We start from the raw sequence: 17,558 nt of genomic DNA, 5'->3' as shown, positions 1-17,558 counted from the left end.
GATATTTAGTATCGCTAATGATCGCTAAGCACCACACAGGCCAACGACCCAACGATACCAAAATATTTATCGCTCTGTTTAGCACCTACATTGTGAGAGAGACGAAATATATCGTAATATACCGAGCTATAACATCTTAAGGTATCTTAAGATGCCTTGCGATAAGATATATATAACAGCTTCGTGTGTGGGCTCTGTCAAGTAAGATGCCGCATCCGGTATCTGCCGATATATAATCTCGCTCCGTCTGTGACGCGCTTTAAGTGGCCCGGATGGGACATAAATTAAAACTTTTTTTAAAGTTAAAACACAGAAATACAAACAGCCGCAGCTTATTTAATCATTGTACCAGTCCAGAAACAGCAAAGTAAACGACAGTACAAGTAAAAAGAACAGTATGTACACTCGCAGCCCCGCGTTGCGCTGGATGGCCGCCCTTATTTGGGCGTTCGCGTCTTTTACGTTCTCTGTGGCGCCGACAACGGTGTTGGAGATGCGATCTATGTCTTGTTCTTGTTGTAATACCTGGAAGAATAATTATAGCTGTATTTAGTATATACCATTAGACCATTACGTATGTTTTTCTTACACAAGCTACCCAGGACCGAGGTCAGTAAGATTATGATTTGAGCCCTACAACCCCAGTAACAGAATGAAAAGAAGATGATAAAATAGCAAAAACGGAACTTTTTAGTTTCGTCGTGTCCTTCCACCTGTCTGTATTTCGCAGCCATTTTACTCGATCTATACAGAATTTAAACAGTTTTGTGATCTGCTAATATGTAAGAATTATAAAGCATTAGGGTCTCCCCAGATATATTATTATTATTTTATTATTATTTGTAATGGAGGCAGGCAGTTTAAACAACTGATAATGCCTGTATCCAGAGTCATAAACCGAGTTCTCAGTGTTGAGTAGAATTTTCTTTGTGCTTATCTAATTTATTCTTAAACTCATTGACACTTTGGGCCGCTACTACATCCCCTGGGAGTTTGTTTCAAGCGTTGACCACTCTGTTGCTAAAGAAGTGTCTATGAGGATTATTACCGACGAGAAAACGCCAAAGTCGATAGGAAAAACCTTTATGTCTGCGAAATATGAGCGAAAAGGCCGCCGACGTGTCGGCCGGTGCGAGCCGAGCCGAACGACGACTTTTTCGTTCGTTATATAGGTATGTTCATTTACTTTAAATTGAGCAAAAACAAGTTTTGTGTGAAAAACTTAAATTTGCTGTATTTTTTTAACTATGGTATCTGAAGCTACATAAACTAATTACAGACATAGATATACCTTATCCTGTAAGTACAAAGTTTCAGAGCAATCTAGCTAGTTGTTTTGCTCAGTGCAACTGTGTTTGTATGAAGAACTGAGCTTGCCGGGGACGCGGGGACTCTTAAGTGAACCTTGTAAGATTAGTTAGATTATACAGAAACAGACACTCTCAGAGGAAAGTAATTGAAATCTTGTAAAATACCTTCTCAGTGAAGATTTCTTGCAGCTCCGCAATGTGAAGCACCTTGCTTTCAATCTGCCGCACCTCCTCCGTCATGCTATTTAGCTCATTGAGGAGCTGAACGTTCTCCTCCTCCAGCAGCTGCAGCTCCTCTGGGTCTAGCTGGCCTTCATCTTGCATTATAGCCACCTGTGGAGCAATGTTTGAATCACTCCATTATAGCAGTCGGCAAGTATGAGTCAAAGTAGCAAAGTTATTATCGGTGTTGGTAATAATAGCAAAGACAAAGAGACGCTGTTAATGATTTTGTTGGTCTTAATCAAGAATCGGAACTGGTTTTTTGCCAACTTGGAAATAACCATATTTTTTTCTAATTATTTTATACTTGAGATGTAGGACTCAGTTGTTTTTAGGTAACAACTTATTATTAGATTGCCCAATTAGAATTTAAATTATTAACAAAGAATGAAAAAATACTGTCTTCGTTCCCATACAAAAAATACCGGTATCCGATCCCTGGTCTTAATAGCTTTTAAAAAAAAAAAAAGCTATCCTAGGAAAAATCTTAATACTATATTATGATATTCCATTCAAAAACTAGAAGAGTCACATATGTCCCTCAAAGCCATGTTTTGCCAAAAGAAAAAAGGGGGAATTATTTCATTAGTATAAGCACAATTTTGAAAAGAAGTTGACTTAAGAATTGGATTGATTTGATTTTCATCTACAAAAACATAAAATACATACCTCACTATCAGTCAAATCCACTGGCCTTTTCAAACTATCTGTCTCTTCAGGCTCTATTTCTGCATCCTCTTTAACAAGCTTTTCTGTTTTAAATAAGCTAGGATTACTAGACTTTACTTGAGGCTGTTCTAGCCTTGAAAGCTTTCTCATATCAATTGCCCTTTTTACCCTAAGAGCTTTAAGCTCACTGTGGATTTTACATACAGCCTTCAAGTACGAATCTATGATGTCGATGACCACGTCCATAAACTCCCTAGTCTGTCCCGACACCGCTAGCTTTCGGTTATCATTCCTAAACTCTTTTAACAAGTGGGAACAGGTGTTGATAATTCTCTGAGCTCCCGTGTCTATTTGATCTCTCTCCGCCTCTGTCATCTCGTCCCCAGTCATATTATTGAAAAAACTTAAATACCTTTCTCTATGTTCAAACAAAAAGTCTCGTAATCTAGTGATTTGTGAACAAATATCTTTCGCCGTTTGCATGAAACCATGTTTCGATTTAGGCCGCAGTATACGCTGTTTGTCTTCACTCACGGGGCTTTGGATGCCAAAAGCTTTGTTACGAGCTTTTAAAGTTTTTACACAGGCTTTGAAAAGTGGAGTTATATCCATGTTGAGGCTAAGTTTTAATACAATAAGTAGAATAATAACATTCCACAAAAATCACACGTCGATACGAATATTTGGTGACATTATTGACATTTGAATTTGACAGCTACAGCTTGTCTATGGGTAAACTGCTAGAGGTGGAGACGTATGTTTTGGATATTACCGGTTTCTTAAATTGTGCGATGCAAGAAGTCTTACGAACTATAAAATGCATTTATCCGGTGAATGGATGGATGGACTAAAAGTCATAACACACTACCGGACTGCACGGCACCCATAAGTGAGAGCGAGAAACAGATCTCTTTCTCGCTCTCATTTATAGGTGCGGCCTCCTAGTGAGTATTATATTCTTAGAGTGTGGCGCACCGAGGTCACGGTACGGTGCGGTAGTGTGTTATGCTTTAAAATGTGTCGTTGCGGCCTCCTAGTGAGTATTATATTCTTTGGTCGTGACATTTTGATACTCCTGTTAAAAAAATCAGTAGTAATAAATACACATGGCAACACCCAATTAAAACTGTCAAATGTCAAAATAAAATACCTAGAATTCATAATTTTTGTAGATTTCGGTACAAAACCAAAACAAATGTGTTTATTAGTTTAAATACTTCTATTTTATAAAATTACTATTATAAAAACAGTAAGTGCCACCATGGCTACAGCTGGTAGCTCGATTCGTGTTAAACATTCAATTCCCATCGATATTCTCGATGACTTATGCAGGTTCGTATTGCAAACAAACGAGCAATAAAAACAGCGTTATTTGCCCTTTTGTATGCTTTCAATATTTATTTCCTTTGTAAAATATTATACTTATATTTACAACCAATAATAGTAACAGATTTTTCTTGTAGTAAAGGGTAGTTTTCTCCCAACAACAACCTATGAATACAACATTCTATAATTCCACTTCCTTATTAGAATTATGAATGTTTTTATTGAATATCAAGCCAATACACAGTTTTCCGACTTAGATAATACATATTTAGCTTAAACCACACATTTTTAACCTTGACCAGTATGTTAGATGTGCATGGTGCAACCAACCAACACAACAATAACATAACAATGTTACCTGCAGTCGCTTCATCATTAACCTGCCGGAGTCAGAGCGGGGAGACCTGGTGCGCATCTGCTTCCAGATGGAACTGGCGCACTGGTTCTACCTCGACTATTACTGCACTGATGAGGTGCACAACCTGCATCCGTGTGGTATAAGGGACTTTGCTCAGCACATATTCCAGGTATGATTTGAGGTACTTTACGTCATTTCATAAAAAACGCAGTTCTAACCTAACCTAACCTACTTTTCTGGTAGACCTAATGGGTTCTACACAATAACCTTTTAGCTGTACCTAAAAAGTAAATGGTTTTTGAAAAAAAAAAAGTTTATGAAATGAAAATTCTATGAAACAATTTTCTGTGAAAGAAGCGGACACCCTTTAGCCTCCTTGCAGCATATGCGCCTTGAATTGTGCGCTTTTAGCGCGTCATCACACCATTGTTTGATTGAGCTAAAATTTATATACATTATATATCCCCAAGCCGATTGGTCATCGTGGGGATTGCGACCAATACCCTTCTACAAACAAAATACACATCAAGCCGAAAAAGTGTTTAAATGTGAACAACACCATAAATGCAGAAACATGTAATAAATACAACAACAACAACAACAACAACAACACTATATTAAGAATAGCGTCATACAATACAAGATCCCTAAGATCAGAAGAGAGATTAGAAGAGCTATGTTACGAATTAGACAAGGTCACATGGGATGTCCTTGGTCTTTCGGAGGTTCGAAGACAAGGAGAAGAATGTATCAAACTTCAGAACGGGCATACCCTGTACTACCGAGGGGATGACAATGTCAGTCACGAACATGGAGTTGGTCTCCTGATACATAGAAGACTCAGTGATAACATCAAATGTATTGCCTCAGTGTCAGATAGGATAATATATGCTATACTTCAGATTACCAAGAAGCTTACACTTAAAGTGATACAAGTATATGCACCAACTAGTACCACATCAGACCTCGAGGTGGAAAAATTCTATGAAGACATCAGTGCTTGCATTCGGGACAACAAGAGCACATACACAGCAGTAACTGGGGACTTCAATGCAAAAATAGGCGCTGAAAGAGACGACACAGTAACTTTTGGCAGATTCGGCTTCGGATCTAGAAACTCCCGCGGAGACATGCTGGTTAACTTTATAGAACAAGAAAAACTTGATATATGTAACTTGGCTGACAATGCAATATTATGATGCCACTGAGTTGATCTGATGATGGACACCTAACCTAACCTAATTGTATTTGGGTTTGTTATAATTTATTCTTGATGATAGTTGGCTGTTGAAAGAAAAAAACTTGTATCAAAAATGAAATTGTTGACAAAAAACTTATATGTAACATTGATCCTTCCAGCATGTCCCAGCACTCCGAGAACACCTCACCAACCTGGACTCGGTGCTAGAGAAATGGCGGGAGTACAAGCAAACAGTACCAACATACGGTGCCATACTTCTAGACCAGGAGCTGACGCATGTGCTGCTGGTGCAGTCCTACTGGACGAAGGCCTCGTGGGGCTTCCCTAAAGGCAAGGTCAATGAGGGTGAGGAGCCGTGGAAGTGTGCTGCTAGAGAGGTCAGTTCACAATACAATACAATACAATACAATATATTTTATTTTCAGACCATGTCCATAGTGTTAGCAAATTAACACATTTATTCCTGAATAAAGATTTACAATTTTAGTAACAAAAAACAGAAATATATACAGTTAATTATAATTTTATATCTAAATTGAGTAGCCAATCCCTTGCTTCCGGTGTGAGTGCTAACAGGTCCTGCATGCCTCCCGCAAATCGCCTCTTAGGACATTTTTCTACGATGTGAGGGATTGTTTGAATAGGCTCCCCACAGTCACAGGCTGCTGTCGGTGAAATTCCCCATCTGCGAAGGTTGTGATTACAGCATCCTACTCCCGTTCGGATAAGGTTTATAGTGACCCAAATCTTCCGTTGGTCTTTAAACCCAGTCGGCAGTTTAGTGGGGTCTATGTTGGAGTCACCATCTTGTTCTTGCCACTGCTTTCTCCACTCCGCTATGGACAACTAATAACTAGCAATTAATTAAATTATTATTAATTTTAGTTTAGTGTTTAGTTACAATTTAGAATTAGCTTTGCTCTGAGCCCTATAAATTCACTGAGAGAGGTAAGTCCTCTTGTAAAAGGCAGGTCAGTCTATTACTAACTTTTTTTTATACCACGTCAGTGGCAAACAAGGATACGGCCCGCCCGATGGTAAGCAGTCACCGTACCCTATGGACGGCTGCAACACCAGAGATATTACATGCCGTAGGTGCCTCGGAAACAATCCAGCACATTACATAAGCATGATGCGTTCAATTTTACGAAGCCGTGCCGTACAGCTGCGATCGTGGCCCACAAATGGACTCGCCGGAAGATCAGCGGTGACACTTAGGACGGCATTATGCTGAGGCGAGCCCATTTTGTGGTAAACACTGCAAATATGTTCTAATTTAATTTTTCATGTAGTGTTACTATGAAAGTTTATCACGAAATAAATGATTTATGATTATGATACCTTAAAGTGCAGCTTTATAAGAGGTATCTTATCTTGATCCACATTATATAAATTATAAAATTGTTTGCGAAAATCAAATCACATTCACAATTAAATTTACAGGTTCTTGAAGAAACGGGCTTCGACATAAGCAAGCATATAAGCAAGAACGACTACATTGAAGCCATCATCCACGATCAGATTGTCCGTCTGTACATCATCGGCTACATACCGCGGGACACCAATTTCCAGCCCCGCACTAGGAATGAGATTAAAGCGTGCGAGTGGTTCCCTCTTGCAGATCTACCGTCCAATAAGAAGGATATGACGCCCAAGGTACAGTAAGTTTTCACATTACCCGATCCGATATAAATAAATAAATAAATAATAAGAAATATTATAGAGACATTTTTACACAAATTGACTAAGTCCCACAGTAAGCTCAATAAGGCTTGTGTTGTGGGTACTCAGACAACGATATATATAATATACAAATACATAAATACATAGAAAACATCCATGACTCAGGAACAAATCTGTGCTCAACGCACAAATACCGGGATTCGAACGCGGGACCATCGGCTTCATAGGCAGGGTCACTACCCACTAGGTCAGGCCGGTCGTCAAATGGATATCGGATGTCAGATGGAAGTAAAATGCTATACAACTATAAAACCTGCACAAAAGTCGATTTGATTTGATAGGTCTCGCCTAAGGCGACGGTGGGGCAGTGCGGGGCGCGACGCGGACGCACCGCACGTTTCCATAGTAATGCTTTAGCAACCGGCAACCTGCGCAGTAGCAATGCGGTAGCAACCGGCAACCTGCGCAGTAGCAATGCGGTAGCAACCGGCAACCTGCGCAGTAGCAACGCGGTAGCAACCGGCAACCTGCGCAGTAGCAACGCGGTAGCAACCGGCAACCTGCGCAGTAGCGGCCATGTTGTTTTACTTACGTGCCGCGGACTATAATCAACTTATAGTGTCCATATATTTACAAGAACTTATTTTTTATCTTCAGGTGAAAATGGGCGTAAGTCCGAACGCGTTCTTCATGGTGCTACCATTCGTGAAGCGCATGCGGCGTTGGGTCGCCGAGCGGAACCCCAAGGGCCGTCGCACACGGCACAAGTCGCTAGGAGACCTAGACCTCAACAAGAGTAAAGGGAAGATATCACAGGTTGACTACTCTCTCTTTATTTATTAAACTCTTACTTTCCAGATGTATTAATATTTTATAGAGATTAGAGTATCTTGCAAGTTTAAACCTTCATACGGCAGAGGGAATATATTTACCACAATGATTTTGAACTTTGTGTCAAAGTCATAGAGTTCCATTCATAGATATAGTATAGACATGAAACCAAGCGACCAGGGGTAAGAGAAAGACATATTCATTAATATTCAGGTTAATGGCAGGTATGGCAGCATAATCCTTTACCTCTTTCACTCTTATAAATTTCGGTATTTCGCCATCGCCTCCTACCTCTGCTGCCATAACCCGACCATGAAAAAAAAACCCGGTCAGTGATAAGGACAAAGCGGCACTATTTTCTCTTTCCTCTTATAGGAATCGCAATAAGACTATCTTTCTCTATCAAAGAGTGTCAGGCCCTTGGTTCCATTTAATTTCTGACACCTTTATGCCTGATAGTGTTAGAAAAATATTCAATATTCGATTTTATGACTATCTACAAAACTAAATTGAGTCATTATGACGACTGTAAAGACTCAAAATCGTTAACAACACAAATATGGACTCTAGGAGGCTTTCGTCTAATCCTTGGACTCTGTTTGATCCTCCCGTATGATCATAGTGACCTTATTCTTAATATGAGGTTAACTACACTATTTTTAGGGTTCCGTACCCAAAGGATAAAAACGAGACCCTATTAATATATTACGCTGTCCGTCTGTCTGTCACCAGGCTGTATCTCATGAACCGTGACAGTTGAAATTTTCACAGATGATGTATTTCTGTTGCCGCTATAACAACAAATACTAAAAAGTACGGAACCCTCGGTGCGCGAGTCCGACTCGTACTTGGCCGGTTTTTTTTATACCCTACTTAATTATAGGGCCTTTGTTTGAAACTACTTATCAACCCAAGAAATTTCAGTATAATGATAACTTTTAATCCTTTTCAGGGTCTGCAAAACGAGATAACAGACTACCAACAGCAAAACCCGGTTAACCCCACTCCAAAATACAACAGCAACCCCAAACATCAACCACACCCAAGCACATCTAAAAACACCAATGGCAGTGCCAGGAAAGAGCGAAGGAACCCCAAAAGGCAGCTCTTTACACCCCAGAACACGCAAAGTGCTAATTTCTCACCTGTTCGAAAAGAGCAGACTCCAACTCAAGAGCCGGAAGAAGAATTATTTGTGGCGCCGTCTTGGGCTAATTTTAAGTTTGATATGCAAGCGATATTGAATTGTCTTAACTGAGATTTTATATGTGCAAACTCGTTAGTTTACACTTATTACTTATTAAAGTTGTAAGAGAGTGTATAATGTATTTTTTTTAAACATAACTCCCCCGAATTACCCTTGTTTAATACACATTTTTAAGTTTTACACATTTTTACTCCATTTATTTTAGTAAATTTGTATTGCATAGCACTCTTGTACCAATTATGGATCTACTGATGTCTATTTTATTGAAATCCACTCAATAGTTTAGGCGCTAGAAGTAAAAATATGATTTACTATTCGGCGTCCTCTCAAGGCGGCTGTATTAATTATTCTTTAATAAAACAGGTGTAAACAGGTTGTGAAGGGCAAGAGGAATCTACCGATATGTCATTTTAAAAAATCCGTCCAGTATCCTGAGCTACAGGGTGTACTGATTTTCAGTATTTAAACCCATAACCCTACTTTCTGTTTAAGTCGCAGTCGAGTAAAATGTTGATATTGGAGTAGAACGTGTACAAATGTATAGACAAAAGTGGAATTCATATTCCTCTAAGTTTCATATTAAGAGAATATCCCCTGAAAGGGTATAAGCGCTAAATCTGGATTCAGCTATTATTTTCTATAACAAGATGTATTTTTTCCGCAAAGTTATCTAGGACTTTTTTGTGTAGAATTTAATAAGCTTTAATGTTGCCTTACACCATATTTTCATAGAGAACGTATATTTAGTAAAACGTAAATTTCTCCAGGATGGTACACATTTTCCAAGATAGCTGTGATTCCTCGAGGTCCCCCAAATGTCAAATAGTGTGGACATGAAAAAGAGACCTTTAATTAACATACATACCAAATTTCATATCTTTGGCAGGATTTCGAGGTGAGACTTAATCCGATTGTGCTAAAAAAAAAACACGTTTGATGTATGGGAGCCCCACTTAAATATTTATTTTATTCTCTTTTTAGTATTTGTTGTTATAGCGGCAACAGAAATACATCATCTGTGAAAATTTCAACGGTTATTACGGTTCATTAGTACAGCCTGGTGACAGACGGACGGACAGCGGAGTCTTAGTAATGGGTCCCGTTTTTACCACTTAAGGTACGGACGGAACCCTAAAAAAGAAAAAAATCTTACTTGGAAAGTAAAATGCAGTGCAGAAACGTATCACTTTCTGCACACTTTTTAGAACAACAACGGCCCTCTTACAGGGCATGAGAAATCAAAAAGCCCTTTTTCGAATAGGTGATGTGAAAAATGTAGCAATTACTATTACTATAACATATTGTTTACTGGCAATTATGGTGCTATCGTTGCACGCTGACGTCAGGTCACGTCAAATTAACCTTTGACTCTACTATCGCTGCGATTAAATGGTACGACAGATAGCCATGGCTCTTCAAACAAATTACTTTATCAATATTGAGGAACAAACAAATAGGGTATTCTCCTACTAGTCAAATCAGTTTCTTTTTTAGAACTGTCAAAACGATTTGTTGATATGGAATTTATATGAAACACTCACCTATATTTTAGGGTAAAAACGGGACCCTATTACTAAGACTCCACTGTCCGTCTGTCTGTCACCAGGCTGTATCTCATGAACCGTGATTGCTAGACAGTTGAAATTTTCACAGATAATGTATTTCTGTTGTCGCTATAACAACAAATAATAAAACGTACGGAACCCTCGGTGGGCGAGTCCGACTCGCACTTGACCGGTTTTATATTTCTATCCGATTTATTAAATAGAACTTGTGTTTAAAAATAACAGCTATCTACTTATATGTTTTTCTAATAATTATCTGGTGCTTTATTTCATGCATGATGTGAAATAATTTATTTTACATATAGTCAAATACCCTATTAGCCATGTAGTAAATAAAAAAAAAATATTTTATTTCTGGCAAGCACCCATATAGTAGTAGTATTGTCGATGTAGCGCTTTTCATCTTCGATTGAAACAATAGTTATTTATTATTTGTTTTACAAGGTGGTGGTGGTGGTGGTTTACAAGGTTTTTTGTTTTGATACCCGACCAAGAAAGATTCTAAAATTGAACGTCGAGCGTAGCGAGTGGTTCAAAAAGTGGAATCTTGAGCGTTGCGAGGGTTTCAAGACACGAGGGTTAAACAAATTTTGCCACCGAGTAAAACACAAAATTTTTCACCACACCAACGGCAACTTGAGGAAAAAGTGATACTAATCATACCTACTGTTATCAGCCACTGAGTAGAAAAGAAAGCGGCGCACACCTCTCGACACTCCTTTTTTGATCTCCATACAAACTTTCATCCCCTTTTTAACCTTAGGGGTTGAATTTCTCAAAATCGCTTCTTATCTCTTGTACACTATATAAATGCAACCTGGTGTGCAAATTTCAACTTTCTATAGGTCAGTTATAACTCAGAAGGCTTTTGTCATTATAGGATATGATGGTGTTTTAAGCTATTTTTAAATATTTTTAATGTATTTTATAACTGTTGCGTAATAGGTCTTACACAGAGATATGCAAAACAAGATGAATTGTTAAAAACATGGGTAGATAGAGGCGTCATAGGTCAATTGCTAGACCCATGAATCTTCCATAACAGTATGATAACTAAGATAAGTATCCCATAATCACAAAACATATGCGTTTCGAGTGGTGAGCTCGTACCTATTGTAAATTGAGCTTGGCTTACGTAACATTGATGTAATATTGAAGATCAGCTAATACTGGTCAGCTAATGCTATGATATGAGCTACGATATAATTATGCAATTGCAAGTAACAGTTTATTAGTAAAGAGGTATTTAGATCTTTAATTCGCAGGACATATTTTGATATCTTGCTGCTAAGAAAAGCAATAAAACAACATATACCTTTCTCTGCTTCCCTCAGCAGTAAGTGTCCTAAAAATTAATAACTGAAGGTGCGCCACGAGTGTGCAGGGTACACGCTAACTTGCTGTAGAGTGTGCGCTTTTTCGCCAAGCCTGGCATGAGCTTTAAAGTAATTAAATTAACCGGCTAAAAGCTGGCAGCAGGCTGCTCTTGACAGCAGCATATGCGAAGCCTGCCATTTTTGAAAGCATTGCGGGTGCAGTTCTCTTTTTTTGAACTTAGCTTGACACGCTCCCGCGAGTCCCGCGTGTCTAATAGGTCTACCTATGAAGGGGCCCACTTTTTGGAGTGTGTTGAGTTTTTTTTCATACCACGTAGGTGGCAAACTAGCATACAGCCCGCTTGATGGCAAGCGATCACTGTAGCCTGTGGACGCATGCCAACAATCGCTGATTGAAAACGCCAATCGGGACTTCAATAATGTAGTATGGAAAGTCACGTGACTTTTCATAGCATCTGATCCCGTACATTTTTTAGGGTCCCGTACCCAAAGGGTAAAAACGGGACCCTATTACTAAGACTTGTCTGTCCGTCTGTCTGCCTGTCACCAGGCTGTATCTCATGAACCGTGATAGCTAGACAGTTGAAATATTCACAGATGATTTATTTCTTTTGCCGCTATAACAACAGATAAGTACTAAAAAAAGTACGGAACCCTCGTCGGGCGAGTCCGACTCGCACTTGTCCGGTTTGTCGATGTACGAATGTCATCTTGGCTAGGCAGGATAAATCTGCAAAAAAAACCGCGGCACCCGTTTTTGATACCTATGGTGTATCGCAAAAAAATGGACGGATATTCATATGCACATTATAATAATAACACATATTAATATTGTATACAATATAACTAAACCTAAAACGCACATTGGCATTTCATAATGCAACTTAAAAAGAGAGAAGGAAACATAACACACAGTCTTCAGTCTTCACACAACAAAATAAAAATAAAAACTTGTAGAAGCATCCCTAATAGACCGCGAGCCAGGCACAGATTTCCATGACCAATCACCTCCCGGGCGGTAACTCGTTTAGTGGTTAACGGCTATGTATGATGAACCCAGTTGGACGCCGTTGGTGAGTTGAGTAATGGCAGCCACCGAAACCCGTAAAAAAAGACTTCGCTTCCCGTTTGATACTTTGTCAGATGATAGTTTAGATGCTATTGTGAATAAAAAAATCGACAACCGGTTGTATCGTGGTGAAAAGAACGTTAGGTGGAGGCCTTAACATGTAAAAAGTAAGCGCTTTACCTTTTTATTATAGTAATACCAAACTCATGAAACTTTGCTTGTAGCATTTCATCAGGCGTTTCAATAAACTACACAACTTCAATCACGCATACTTTGCGCTATTATATAATCTGTGACTTTGCGGACATAAGTGGGAAGGCGCGTATTTTTTAAATATTCATGTGGACAGCTGACGGTCTGTCCACCGCGACACAACTGGCTGACGGCTTTATTTATTTAAAATAGCATCTAAACTATCATCTCATCTGACACAATATCAATCGGGAGTCGATGACTGAAAATTTTTTTTTACATGTTTAAGTCATCAACATTCAACTGACGGGCTTTCCTTCGCTACTTCGCGATACAACGGCCTGACTATCTTATACCTTCAAACGAGCAATTCTTGTATATATGTGTATATATTTCGGGGATTTCGGAAACGGCGCTAACGATTTCGATGAAATTTGCTATATGGGGGTATCGGGGGCGAAAAATCGATCTAGCTAGGTTTTATCTCTGGGAAAACGCATTTGAGTTTTTATATGTTTTCCTAGCAAAGCTCGGTCTCCCAGATATTTTTTTTAAATTCATGATAGCATCAAAACTATCATCTGACAAAGTATCAGCCGAGAGGCGATGACTGAGCGATATATGCTCCTGGCCCGCGGTCTGTAACAAACACGTAATCAGATATTACGTATTCGCGATACCCTGGTCAAAGGGTAAGGAGATAAGCCACCATAAAAACTATGGTGGACCATAGCGACCATCATTCGATCGCCGCTGGTCGTCGTCTTCACAAAGGTATTTATACAATCCTTTTTTTGCACATAGAATTTTTTTTATTTTTTTTTATGGGACCTGTGTTTCGAGAAGTCGCGAGAATCTTACCCGAGGTGGTGATATTTATCCATGTGCATATCTTTTAACGAACTTTTTTTCTATTATTATAAATTTAAAAATAACCTGTAGGTAGGTTATTTTGGTACTATATGCCAAAAATGCCTTCATTCAAATAAATAAATAAATGTCATCATTTTGGAAAAGAGCTGATATACCTTCTCTTCAAACTGCAGTGCTGGATCAATTTCTATCAAACAGAGCATCTAAGAATCACTGCAACGAAACTCTCTTTCACGTAAAAAAAAACCGCATTAAAATCGGTCTACTACATTGGCGTTCCGAGTGTCCCGACCCCTCTTTTTGCATCGGGGGTTAATTATGTAATGTTCCTTAAAGATTGCTACAATTAAGTAATCAGTTTTGCTTAAACCGTTCGTCCGTATGTACTTGTTAACTAACTGCCTAGTGTTACAATGAAATCTCAAATCAAATTGATTGTAAAATTAACTCCTTTGTACTTTGTAGTTTCCGTTCCGTTTAGATTAATGTATTATGAATGTTGGTATTTCAGGCGCACTGTATCACGTGAACCGCAATTTTTTTATTTTATTAGAAACTAGTTGTTAGTGTAATCTCATAGAAATTTTAACCTATAATAAACACACGCAAAGATAGCAAGGCAAATAGCAAGATAGTGGTGTAATTATATTTTTCCAGTGATGTTTAAGTATGTTAATGTTGTGTAAAATTGTCATAATTTTTAATGGAAGTACAACTTATTAAGCTCTTTCACTTGGCCTAGGAAATAGACTTTGAAATTTGCCCCATAATGGGGAATTTTTCATAGCGAATAATTAAAATAGATAAATAACACTTCCAATGCGTCTGGTTTAGCCTTATTCATAACTATTCTAAATTAAAAATCGATAGCGTTATATAGCGATAGCGTAGCGACGAAGTCGTGGGCAGAGGCATTACTAATTAATTAAATACTTTCTTAATATCTACTTGGACCTAGATTAAGACTTAGGTTAGGCCAGGAGCTTTCATTTCATATAGTCATTATAATATTTTCTAAACTTACACTTAAATTGCAGCAAAATGGTGAAGCTTACTCCCGAGCAAATCCAGTTCTTTAAAGACAATGGCTACATCAAGGTGTCCGGCATCTTCACGGAGAAGGAGCTGCAAACCTTGTCCAAGGAGTACGACCGACTGTTCTTCTTGAAGAACAACCCTGGCATGGAGTCGGCGTGGCTCGGATCAGCTATGGCAAACGCAGTTAACGGAGATAATTATTCCGTAAGTTAAGCTAAGATACAAAAACATAATTAGGGAGACAAAAGGAATTTTCAAGGACATCTAGGCAGGGTTTCGATGCAAGGTTAAGCCGGGCGGCAATTCAAAGTGGACTAGAGTCTTAGGATTAGGAGCCTAATTATGGTCTTCGAGCCATTACAGCCTGACACGGAAAGTAAGCGGGAGAGCCAAAGGCCATATAATCCCGCCCGCGAAAAGGAAGCAGAAGTCAAAAAGTTTGAAGACTGTAGATCCAACACATTTTGCTGGATCTTGTGGGTTTAAGTAGTAAAATATATTCGTCCAAAATAATCATCCTGGATGCACTCCTACTCGTGTGATCCCATTGTACAGTCACGCTCAGCGATTGTTATGCCATTTAGGGTCTAATTAAATTGGAATACCATAGCGTAAGCATGGAGAACAAACAAATCTGAATTCAGAGTCCGTTTGTCTAATTGTTCTGATGTAATAGTCGAGATTTAATGCCTACAAATTGACTAATAATACAAACTTCCCTGACGAGACATCCTGGCATCCATGAAAAGTATGATAAAGTACACATCCAAACCTAAAGAAAAGCATACAAACTAATATAAACTAATTTCTTCCTTCCAGGTGCACGCCGTCCACAACCTGCAGTACCACAGCTCAATCTTCGCTAACGCACTACACAACGAGAACCTGCTGGATACTCTGGAAGGCGTCATGGGCACTGAAGACATCCTGCTCCATCACACCAAGGCTCACTACAAGCCACCCAGAGTTGGAGCGCCTTACCTGATGCACCAGGTGAACTTATCTTCAGTTTATTGTTCGTGATTTGGATTCTCGGCACAAAGCTGTACATACATCTAAACATTCTAAACATGACTATTATTTAATCGCGTTAGACCCGTTAATGACATCCGTTGTGCCTGTGCCTTTTGACATACTTGTAAAAGTTCCCTTAAGGCCAAGTCGCAACGTTTCAATTTTTACTCTCTTCCACACAGGACTACCCCTACTTCCCGTTCAAGAAGCACTCCATGGTAGCCGCCTTCATCCACATCGACAAGGCCGACCCTGAAAACGGAGGTCTCTGCATCTACCCTGGCTCGCACAAGCTCGGACCTCTAGAAGACGTCGGCACCATTGAGAAGGGAGAAGCCTACCATTACGTAGACCCTGTAAGTTTTCTTTCATAAGCTGACCACAGGCCAGTGATAGGTTCTGACAAAGCTTATCTTGTTGCACGTTAGAACTTAGAACCTCTTAGTTCGGCCATTCTGATCAAATCCTCGTCCCCGACTTCCATCTGTAGCCCAAATTCTAACGTGTTCATCTCCACAGAAAAAATACCCCATCGAGAAGGCAACGCCCGTAGTCGCCGAGCGCGGTGACGTGGTCATCTTCTCGTACCTGACCCTGCACGGAAGCTACCGTAACCTGTCCGACCGCCCGCGCCGCATGTACCTCATCCAGCTCATGGCGGCCGACGATGAGCCCCTCGTCCCCGGCGTACACAAGAGCTTGGGACAAGGCTGGGTGCTCCGAGGAAAGAACGACTACAAGAAAGCTGACATGGCTGAAAGGTTCCTCCACTGATTGTTGATAGCAAAATCCGAGTTCTTATTTATGTTATTGTTATGTTTGTTAAGACTGTAAGATTAAACTGGCTTTAAAACCAAATGTGTTTGTATTTTCGCCTTGCTTTGTCACACGTAACATAATGTAGGGTGGTTAAGGCTGCCTGTCCACTGGACTGAGCGAGGCAGCGAGGTGAGCGAGATAACAATCCACCAATTGTGCACCTCACTCGATGGCAACTCGTTGCGCGTGGTCGTTAATCTCCGCCTGGGCTGCGATGTGTGTTAACCACTTTAAATTTATGCATCTGCGGTTCCATGGTGGGTGCTGATAGTCACCACGCACTGAGTTGTCGCCAGCATCAGCGCCACCATGCCCTAAATAATACGATCCAGCGGCCCTTAGGTCGGCTGGTGTCCCATCGGTACTTGAACCACCAAGTCTTAGTCGTACCGACGGTAAACGGCCTGATGGCCTGGCTTTAGTACCATGGGAAAGTGGACGGTGTTTGGTATGGGACGCTACGTGCGTCAGTACCTTCGCTGCCTCCCACACCGGCTACCTTGCTCGTGGCCGGAGCGGCAGCCGAAACTCAAGCGGATCTAATGCGTCAAAAATATGCTCTTCTCTCCCCTGGCTACATATTCGTCTCTTCCTCTGTAGAAACGGCGCGTCCAAGACATTCCTTGTTAGTGCAAAGGCTGTCCGTGGTACTCCAGCGTGGAAAACCTGCGAGCATCATGGGCACCTTTGCACCGGGAACGGCAGCAACTGAGAACGCCACATTCTGAGACCGTCACTTTCTGAGTCAATTAAAGACTATGAACTCTAAGTACTAGAAATAAAGTAGAATTTTACTGCTGTAATTCTGTAATACGGCATGCTGAAGACGGACCAAAAAATTTGA

General features: G+C 39.9%; 3 protein-coding genes and 1 long non-coding RNA gene across 4 annotated transcripts in view; 2 read left to right on the top strand and 2 right to left on the bottom strand.

The window, feature by feature from the left end:
* Positions 1-316: 316 nt before the first annotated feature.
* LOC134748915 (syntaxin-18) lies at positions 317-2,906 on the bottom strand. The gene is made up of 3 exons (XM_063683787.1): positions 2,202-2,906; positions 1,476-1,643; positions 317-525 (listed from the first exon to the last, which is right to left on the bottom strand). The coding sequence occupies exons 1-3, from the start codon at positions 2,811-2,813 to the stop codon at positions 337-339; spliced, it is 969 nt and encodes a 322-aa protein (XP_063539857.1). The 5' UTR covers positions 2,814-2,906; the 3' UTR covers positions 317-336.
* Positions 2,907-3,338: 432 nt separating this feature from the next.
* LOC134748913 (m7GpppN-mRNA hydrolase) lies at positions 3,339-8,885 on the top strand. The gene is made up of 6 exons (XM_063683784.1): positions 3,339-3,533; positions 3,892-4,054; positions 5,245-5,463; positions 6,530-6,742; positions 7,427-7,585; positions 8,553-8,885. The coding sequence occupies exons 1-6, from the start codon at positions 3,463-3,465 to the stop codon at positions 8,856-8,858; spliced, it is 1,131 nt and encodes a 376-aa protein (XP_063539854.1). The 5' UTR covers positions 3,339-3,462; the 3' UTR covers positions 8,859-8,885.
* The window catches only part of LOC134748928 (uncharacterized), a 448,425-nt gene continuing 437,677 nt past the window's right edge, over positions 6,811-17,558 (bottom strand). Inside the window, exon 2 of the long non-coding RNA XR_010128444.1 lies at positions 6,811-6,942. This is a non-coding gene — a long non-coding RNA (uncharacterized LOC134748928). The remainder of the gene's footprint in view (positions 6,943-17,558) is intronic.
* LOC134748752 (probable alpha-ketoglutarate-dependent hypophosphite dioxygenase) lies at positions 13,663-16,753 on the top strand. The gene is made up of 5 exons (XM_063683527.1): positions 13,663-13,744; positions 14,881-15,085; positions 15,701-15,874; positions 16,078-16,251; positions 16,415-16,753. Exons 2-5 carry the CDS (start codon positions 14,885-14,887, stop codon positions 16,667-16,669), a joined length of 804 nt encoding a protein of 267 aa, XP_063539597.1. The 5' UTR covers positions 13,663-13,744; positions 14,881-14,884; the 3' UTR covers positions 16,670-16,753.

The sequence above is a fragment of the Cydia strobilella genome, chromosome 17 (genome assembly GCF_947568885.1).
Source record: "Cydia strobilella chromosome 17, ilCydStro3.1, whole genome shotgun sequence".
Classification (NCBI taxonomy): domain Eukaryota; kingdom Metazoa; phylum Arthropoda; class Insecta; order Lepidoptera; family Tortricidae; genus Cydia; species Cydia strobilella.
The sequence above is the reverse complement of the archived record's forward strand: the minus strand, read 5'-3'. Positions and strand labels throughout refer to the sequence as shown.

Bases quoted from the DNA above. Each gene is read 5' to 3' on its own strand.
- LOC134748913 (XM_063683784.1), top strand. From the start codon at position 3,463: ATGGCTACAGCTGGTAGCTCGATTCGTGTTAAACATTCAATTCCCATC. The intron at 5,464-6,529 runs GTCAGTTCACAA...TTAAATTTACAG, and splicing joins GGAAGTGTGCTGCTAGAGAG to GTTCTTGAAGAAACGGGCTT. The intron at 6,743-7,426 runs GTACAGTAAGTT...TTTTATCTTCAG, and splicing joins AGAAGGATATGACGCCCAAG to GTGAAAATGGGCGTAAGTCC.
- LOC134748752 (XM_063683527.1), top strand. From the start codon at position 14,885: ATGGTGAAGCTTACTCCCGAGCAAATCCAGTTCTTTAAAGACAATGGC. The intron at 15,086-15,700 runs GTAAGTTAAGCT...TCTTCCTTCCAG, and splicing joins TTAACGGAGATAATTATTCC to GTGCACGCCGTCCACAACCT. The intron at 15,875-16,077 runs GTGAACTTATCT...TCTTCCACACAG, and splicing joins CGCCTTACCTGATGCACCAG to GACTACCCCTACTTCCCGTT.
- LOC134748915 (XM_063683787.1), bottom strand. From the start codon at position 2,813: ATGGATATAACTCCACTTTTCAAAGCCTGTGTAAAAACTTTAAAAGCT. The intron at 1,644-2,201 runs GTATGTATTTTA...ATTGCTCCACAG, and splicing joins TGGATTTGACTGATAGTGAG to GTGGCTATAATGCAAGATGA. The intron at 526-1,475 runs GTATTTTACAAG...TTATTCTTCCAG, and splicing joins AAGAAATCTTCACTGAGAAG to GTATTACAACAAGAACAAGA.